General features: G+C 39.1%; 1 protein-coding gene across 2 annotated transcripts; it reads left to right on the plus strand.

The window, feature by feature from the left end:
* The first annotated feature begins 212 nt into the window (after positions 1 to 212).
* Positions 213 to 8528, plus strand: LOC105034229 (transcription factor TGAL5). 2 transcript variants are annotated; one of them, XM_073260709.1, is made up of 13 exons: positions 213 to 1594; positions 1758 to 1975; positions 2423 to 2511; positions 2820 to 2893; positions 3011 to 3211; positions 3980 to 4054; positions 4552 to 4611; positions 4712 to 4789; positions 4907 to 4952; positions 5062 to 5333; positions 6027 to 6266; positions 7423 to 7565; positions 8158 to 8528. In XM_073260709.1, the coding sequence occupies exons 2-13, from the start codon at positions 1842 to 1844 to the stop codon at positions 8246 to 8248; spliced, it is 1503 nt and encodes a 500-aa protein (XP_073116810.1). In that variant the 5' UTR covers positions 213 to 1594; positions 1758 to 1841; the 3' UTR covers positions 8249 to 8528. The 2 variants fall into 2 exon arrangements, with proteins under 2 accessions (XP_073116810.1, XP_010907586.1); XM_010909284.4 differs by having other exon boundaries at positions 1196 to 1594; positions 4001 to 4054.
* The last annotated feature ends 442 nt before the right edge of the window (positions 8529 to 8970 follow it).

Raw genomic sequence — 8970 nt, forward strand, 5'->3', positions numbered from 1 at the left:
TTCAGTGCCACAAACTTCATTAACAAATCAAATAATGAAGAAGTAGTGTCTTGGAACTAATCATTAGTTTCTGAAGTCAGAGCTAAGTATAATAATTGACATGTGTAAGAACAGTATATTAAATACCTCCTTATCAAGAGGCCTAATAATTTGTGCATCACTTACTGTTTTAAGGCCGGTTGGATTAGTCAATCACTTTTTTTAGAGAGGATTCCAGAGTGATTCAGACCCTTTATGATCGAATACAAAATTGGATATTAAGTCGACAGGTAGATTTTTAATATAACGAACCTGATGACCTTCATTTGCATGTGACTTTGTAGATCCAAAAGGAATACATGATTGCTATTTCTGATGACTGAATCCAAGTTCAACCATGAACAATGAGCACGAACAAGTTAAAAATAGAGAGAAAGAGAACATCTATGTTATCCTTAAATTGATGGAACATGATTTTTCTTTGCATGGTCACTTAAACAATCACCAAGTGTTGTGGATTACCTAATATGTGCGTTTTTGTTTGACATGGAAAGGAATAGTTGATCGTACCTTTAGATGTATGTGGTAGTAGATGTGACATACACTTTCCATTTCTTATGAAAATGACCTCTCATGAAGGGATTTGTTGGTCAGTGATCATGAATGTAATAGTTATTATTTAGTTAATGATCATTCCATCAGCCACACCTAATACTGGATGAGGAACTACCAATTGAGGAGCGCAAAAATTCAGAATTGCAACATCACCCTCCTGAATGCCCTTAAAAGACCTCTGTTGAAGCTTCTACGTGGGGAAAGGAATTTTGGTGTGTCCTGGCTTTAGGTATTTAACAAGGCATGGATGTTGACCCATGAACCAAGGGATAATTATAATATCAAACAACGAAACAAATCCATTTCAGGAGCAGGATTTATATTACAAGTGGGTTTGCTTGTGGGCTAATTGTGGTGGTGAGTGTTTTGGTTGGGATGCGCATGGGGCAACCATGCGAGGTATGGAAAGGGACAGCTAATGTCAAAGTAAACCCTCATCCACCTCTTTAGCATAGAAAAGCCCGGGTCCTTTTTTTTTTTTTTTTCAAACACAGGGGCTCGTCTTTTAACCATTGAATGCTGGTTTTGTTGAGTACTTCATCTCAAGTAGCCCAACAGGGAGCCAATGAGAGAGCGCGGTTGGTTACAAAGGAGTGGAGTAGGAGTCAGAGGGAGTCGGTTCCTGCCAAAGGCCCACCCTCTCTCTCTCTTCCCCTTTCTCTCTCCTCCCCGCTTCTCTCTCTCTCTCTCTCTCTCCGTCCCCCCCTCCCCCCCTCCCCCACTACATACTTTTGAGACTTTGTCTGCAAGGACAAGATCTTCTCTGTTGTACTACGGATAAACTCCAGGGGTGATATTATTACTAGAGACAAGAACACAAAAGTTTAACAAGAGCAAAGGATAGAGACCCATGAATGGTCAAGGTCCATCAGATGATTCAGGGATATAGCTTCTAAAGTCCATAGGCCATACTTGTAGCAAGTTATGATCCTTCTCATATATCTGTCTCATATTTACACAGAAAGCTCCTGTTGTTCTCGAGAAAGCTAAATATAACATGGTATGCTCTAGAGCTCGTATCTCTCACTCCCCTCCTTTCAAATTATGAAAGCTCTCCCCCCCTCTCTCTCTCTCTCTCTCTGTGTGTGTGATGCTTTTGTCATCTCTCTCTCTCTTTCTCCATGTGATATTCTTGTTATACTTACCTCTAATAACTACTGCAGAAAGGAAGAAGTATCGATGAAGGGATGTTGGAGAGCATGAAGTTGAAAGGTTAAATTATGGCGCATCACTGAAGCTAGTCGAGCATGGTGCAGGGGGGAGAAGATTCTGGGATGGCAAATCATAGAGTTGGTGAAACCAGCCTTTCTAATTCCGGACCTTCAAATCAGACTCCAACTTATGGAATCCATGGCACCAAACCTGCTGCCACCAATTTCTTGTATAGTTCCTCAATTCTATTCTTCATGACCATACAAGTTTAGAAAAAAAAAATATTACATCTAAAGTCCTTTATGAGATTTTATGCACTGATTCTAGATCATTACATGGATTTGTTCTCTTTTAGTGACTGATTTTAAATGGGTTGTGCACCTCCTTCCTCCTGTCTCATGTGTTATTTTTCTAATTCTTCAGTGGGCTCTTTATTTGTTCTATCTATTGCTTTTAACCTTCCTTTTACTTTTATAACAACCAATATACTATATCCTCAGCCTTTAGTTGGATTACTCAACTTGCCATTAAATTCATAAAGTTATAGCCTAATCCATGAACTTGCTCCTGTTTAATTTACCTCTTGGTTGACCCTCCTCTTCTTTCTTCTTCTCCTACTTTCCTAATATTAAACTGAAAAACTGCTCACTGAAATGGATTTTGGTTGCTTGATTAGTGATCAGGGGGGCACTGGTTACTTTGGGGAGCTGGAAGAGGCTCTCATGCAGGGAGTTGATGGCATTAGAAGCGACGGTGGTGGAAAGGGTACGCCTTTCTGTGTTTTTCCCTTCTTTGGTGACCTTCTTCATCACACACAGATTACACCGTAACAGGCCTTGCCTTTTCCACCATAGTGATAACATGAAGCTGGAAAGTTTAAATGGTGTGACCCCCCATATTTGGAACCCCACCAACCCAAACTTTACTTCGACTGGTGTTTTATTTAACTCCCTACAACACTTGCATAGGGAAAGAATAAGTTCCATGCTGAAAAACTGAGTCACTGACACCTTGGCCTTTATTTCTTTCTAATAATTAGAGCTCTTACCCACCTGCACTCACTCTCTTTGCAGATTATTTCACCAGCAGACTCCCCACACTTGAGATCTTCCCCTCATGGCCAATGAGATTCCAGCAGAACCCCAGAGTAAGGTCATGCCCTTTGACTTGGGTTTTTGGCATAGAATAGTAGAATTAAAAAGGGTGGGGATGTGTTGTTGCCCCCATTTAGTCTTTGTGGTGCCTTGTTGTTTATTGCCAACAGGGGAATTCACAGTCAGCAGGGAGCACTGATTCAGGCTCAGCTCAGGTCACAATATCTCAGCTGGAATCAGAGTCTCCAGTTAGCAGGAAGGCCTTCTCAGAGCAGTCAGCTGACCAGAAGCAGCAGCAGCAAGGGATGATGGCTAGTGATGCCTCCAGGGCAGGAGCAACACCAAATTATCAGCAAGGAGCCCAAGAAAAGGTACTGTTTAATTGTTCTCTTCCACTTTATTGTTACTGATCCAAATCCCAAGAACTTATATAAGAAAAGGTGGGGCAACTTATGTCTCCCCAAGTCCAAGACTCAGCTCCCAAATCTCAAGACTCAGAACCGCACCATATGCCTGGCCAGAAACCAACAACTCCACCAACAGTATATTGTCCACACAGATCCCAAGGAGAGAGAGAACAGCCAGTAATGTGTCAGCTACCACCTTTGGCCTTGTTAGATTAGACCTTTGATACCCAGTAGCTCAAAAGACTATGTATGAGTTCTGACATCGCCTGGTTCACGGTTTCTACTGTATCATTTGTTTTTTACCTCCTTACAGAATCATAAGTTACACTGCCCAATGCCAATTATGGAGGTTTTATTTTAAAAAAATATGAGTAATAATTATGAAGCTGGTAACATTTTGATTAGATATACAGTATCTATAATCATAACCATCAAATGTTGTTCTGATGATCGTTTAAGTTGGCTTTGCCGATTCTTGTTCACCAAAGAGCCATGATTTTAGCTACCAGAGAAAATGAGCTCAAAGGGATGTACAGCATCCACTTCCACTGAAAACATGCTATTATTCTTGTTCTGTTGGACTAGAAACTTGCTGTCACTGTGGATACATACCAATCCCTTGCAACTTTTGTTACTTGATGCCCTCCACTGTTACGTTCTTTTCTATTCTTGCATCAGATTTTGTGAATATTGGAGGATATGTCTTTTGACTTCATTTTTTTAAACTACCAGTTGTTATATTTTATGTCACAGAAGAAGATGGGTGGTTCAACTACAGGGAAAGATACCAAGATGCTTGATGCTAAGGTTCTCTCTCTCTCTCTCTCTCCCCTTTGCGCCCCCCCTCCTTCCTGCTCCTGTGTATGTGGTCATGCATGTATGTCTGGATGCATGGCATGGATCTACATGCATATGTGGGATCAGATCGATGTGGATTGGGTCCTCTTATGATTGAACCAAAAAAATTAAAAAAAAAAAAAAAAAACTTGATCAAAGAACTCAGTTCTTTGACATCTGTCCACATCCAGCAGCAAATGTGACTTTTAGAAAGCAAGCAAGGTTGTGACTAAGTAATGGATTCAGGTAGAGCTCCTTGATACTAGATTCAAACAGCTGTCCTTCATCTACACCCTTAGACCGAAATATTCATCCTATTGCACTAGGACCTCATCCCTATCTGCATGGCTGCATGTAGGATCCTTACATCCACCTATGAATGGGAAACTAGGATATAGCTGGTAACCTTCATTTTCTTTACCGTCTCTTTTTTTCTCCATTGACATACATCTATATACGACTATTAGACTTTGAGGCGCTTAGCTCAAAATAGAGAAGCAGCAAGGAAGAGCCGACTAAGAAAGAAGGTGAGTCTGATTTTAACGAAAAAAAATATTTTGTTATAAATTGTTGCAAGCTCTAAAGAAATGGATTGGACTGATGCACTCTCTTCCTTCTTTTCCACAGGCATATGTGCAACAGCTAGAATCTAGCAGAATTAGGCTTCAGCAGTTGGAACAAGAACTCCAGAGAGCAAGATCGCAGGTAAAAGTGCTACTCTAGCAATAGAAAATAATATTTGTTCTTCCATAAATCTATAACTTTTTCTTAGTTTTCTATCTAAAACATGTACTGACTCCATTTCAATTGCTTGGTGTTTAGGGTCTGTTCTTGGGAGGAGGGAGTGCAAGTGGAGATATCAGCTCCGGTAACAAGCAAATTCCCCTTCCTCCTCTAGCTTTTGGACACTGGCATTGGAAACACATTATCTTTCCTTCCTTCAAGCTTCCTTCTTGATAAAAATAAATGTGTTACAGGTGCAGCAATGTTCGACATGGAGTACAACCGATGGTTGGATGATACCAGCAAGCACATGTCTGAGCTCAGAGGTGGATTGCAGGCTCACCTGCCTGACAGCAATCTTGCCATCACCGTCGACGAGTGCATTGCTCACTACGACGAGCTCTTCCGGTTGAAAGGCGTCGCAGCAAAATCCGACGTCTTCCACCTCTTGACCGGAATGTGGACTACACCTGCAGAACGGTGTTTTCTGTGGATGGGTGGATTTAAACCCTCCGAGCTTCTCAAGGTCTGCAACCTCATCCTCTTCTTTCTTAATTTTCCTTAAATTTCTCGATGCCAGCAATCTGTTTCTCTTCAATTGGATAACCATCACTTTGTATCTTCCAGTTATCTAATCTTTTCACGAGTCCTTTGTGAATCAGTTTTCGATAGGCAGCTCAATGGTTAATCCAGCCAACAGCCAAAAATATCGCAGTTCGAATTTCAGTACTTGAGCTAATTGGTAATGTATTAACTGGTCGACTAGTTATGTGGCCTTGTTATGACAAGGAAATGATTGTGGATATTTTGGGAGGCACGAATGGTCAACTTTGAGGGATTAGAGATACTTTAACTAATGTAATAAGATTGATCTGGGGCACAACGAGATGCATTTTTTTGCATTATAGCCAGTCACTATGTCATCCCTGACAGATGCATAGTATTGAACTCCCAAGTGTACTCACGGTTGCACGACGTATTTGCCAATAAGAATGGCATGTATTAGATTTACACTCAGATGTAATTTATTTTACTGAAAAGCTAGAGTTGCTTTAATCCTGGTTCCATGCCATTATCTTCAATTATCAGCAATTAAAAATGTTCTCAAGGTATTCTTTCTACTTGAATTTAGTGTCCAAAGGAAGATAAATATTTTTTTTGTACTATAACAAACAAGAGATGACTCTAAACTTGCTTAATTGTTAATGAATTTGATCAGATACTGATGCCTCAGCTGGACCCATTGACGGAGCAGCAGCTAATGGGGATATGCAACCTTCAGCAATCATCGCAGCAGGCAGAGGAAGCCCTTTCACAGGGTCTTGAACAGCTTCACCAGTCCTTAGCCGACACAGTTGCAAGTGGGTCTCTCAGCGATGGCACCGACATCACAAATTACATGGGCCACATGGCTATTGCATTAGGAAAGCTTGCCAACCTTGAAGGATTCATCCAGCAGGTCTTTCTTCTTTTCTTGCAGTCATCGTATTTGTGCATAATTTGGATGCTATAGGATGCATGACATGACTTGCTAGTTGGCCTAGTTTATGATCAACAAGATTACTTATTACAAGCTCAGCATTATTCTAGAAATTTTGCAAGGTTTTACTGAAAGCTAACTTTATTAATATATTTTGGAAACATCGGATTGCGATGCATTCAATCATCTTGAGCATTGATAATTAAACTTTAATACTTTCCTAACAATCAGATCATGTATAAGTACTTGGAGGCCTAGTTCTCTCAATTCTTCTCATTCCACCTAATCAATGACCCTAATAAAAGATCATGGTCTTTTAAAAAAAAATGTCTTTGAGGAGCCTGAATCTTTCTACTGGTGGCATTGCCGTAATAAGCTTGACAAGGAAGCCAAAGAAAATGGTAGGAAGTGTATCTTTAACCCCACCTTTCACATTCTAAATAAAGTCAAGGAAGAATATTTGATTTCTTTTTTTGCTAAAGGGGGTCCATGCATCTATTATATTCCTTTGTCCTTTCTTCTGCTAATGCTAAACTTTCCCTCCTTTATCCATTGTGTTTTTTGGGCACTTCCAACAGAGAAGCATCAAATCTATTTAGTTCATTTAATATCTTTTTATGCATTGAAAAGGTATTAAGGGTTGCAATCCCAGAATAGTAGCAAGAAAAGGACCCCAAGTACCTAACCCTCATTTCCATGGATAAGACCAGTAATCTATAATTTATACATCAATACATTTTGTGTTTTTCATTGATCTCTGATGATAGTTTTTTTTTGAAACTGTATGACATTTGTTAACTAGATATTTTAGGATGGGTACATGTCACTGGAGACATTTCACTCTTACAAAACATGAGAAGACTTTGTCAATCAAAAATATAAATTGAAAGTAAACAAGAAGAAATCTGCATTAAATACTAGCAAATAACTCGTTCTAGGATATTTAACATATCATCGGAAAAGCACTCTTCTTTCTCCCCTCCCTGCTAATAAGTAATTTTGCCTTCCAATAATTGTATATTAATATCTATTATACAAAGGAGAAATATTTAAAAATGCAATTTGCATTACTGGACCTGGCCCTTCAAAAGATTGTTGTCATAATATCAGACTTATTTACATGGATCATGAATAGGCGGACAATTTGAGACAACAGACAATACACCAGATGCGCCGGATCTTAACGATTCGACAAGCAGCAAGATGTTTTCTAGCAATTGGAGAGTACTATAGCCGCCTGAGAGCTCTAAGCTCCCTCTGGGCTTCTCGCCCTCAAGAGTAAGCTTTCTACACCTCTCTCACAATTTTCATTTCAGCATCTTGTACAGAAACTCTTATGTTGGCCATATGTTGTCATAAATTAAGTTTGATGCAAGTACCCCCAGTTAATTTGATAGATGTTGCAAACTGCGTAATACCCCTTCTCTAAAGGGAAGAGGCTGTGGGAACAAAAATTGAGAGATGTTATTTCCCAATAATTGGACAGATAAATTACTTGCTAAGGTTCCCTCCTCCTGGGGAAAGAAAAAGTAGATAATAAAGAAGTTGCCAGTGACTCTCTTCTATAATTTAAGAGGTATACAAAACTGAAGAAAGTCTCTCCCATGATGCACATGTTCACTTCGAATTCAGTTAACAAAGTGTAATTTAATTAAACAGTCTTCACTAGTACTACCATGATAGTGTTTTTATGCTTATACAAAATATATATACAGGCGAATCTAGCTTGATCACCAACACGAGGACTCTTATTTTATAGTTTGTTGGTGCTAGATATATGCAATCTAAGGATGCTCTATTTTATTTTGCACTTGTTCATCTTTGTATCGTAAGTTTTAACTTAGCTATCATATATGCCTTTGCATAACAGGAACTTGATCACAAACGACAGTGTTTGCCCTACAACGACAGACCTGCAAATAGTTCACCATCCGATTCACCATCATTTTTCTGCCTTCTGACCGATTCATTGAGAAGATGGCAGAGTTGTCCAAATCCAATGTTATAAACCTCCTGCTTATCTTTATTTTGAGAGAGATCCAAGCGTGCTATGTCCGCACAGTGGGTTTATCCGACCATTCAAAGGGGCCCTTGGTCATCTGGCTCGTGAGTAAGATGAAGGGTTAGGAGCAAAGAGAGAGAAACGAAGAACAAAAAGTAGAGGCAGGAAAGATATGATATGGAGTATAATATTATTAATGTGTATAATATAAACATATATATTTATGGTTCAGTATGAAATATGTTGCATAATATTATTTGCAAGTTGCATGGAAAAGGACAAGTTAGAGCGGTTATGAGTTCAATTAATGCGCCTTTGTGTAGGTGGAGTTACAGCGAATTCCCGCACTTCTGAAATAAAATGCTTGATACCCCTCAGGGTATCTCAACTTCAGTTTTTTGACAAATTGCTAGTGGTAAAATAGATAATAAAGCTTTTCATCAGCTACCTACACTTGTATGGTGCACAAAAACCCCGTTTGGCCCCCATTCTAGGCGTGCTAATTGGTAAGCCAAATGATGCTTTCAAATTTATTTTTTTTTTTTTGATGAAAGGTATTTTCAAAATTTATAACTGTGTAATTTGTTAATAATAAATTATATATAATTGTATAGACTTATAATAGTTTTGGTCATCATGTATAATTAGCGATGTAAGCCGAAATCCAATTAGTTGCACTAT

Source organism: Elaeis guineensis, chromosome 7, assembly GCF_000442705.2.
Source record: "Elaeis guineensis isolate ETL-2024a chromosome 7, EG11, whole genome shotgun sequence".
In the NCBI taxonomy this organism is placed as follows: domain Eukaryota; kingdom Viridiplantae; phylum Streptophyta; class Magnoliopsida; order Arecales; family Arecaceae; genus Elaeis; species Elaeis guineensis.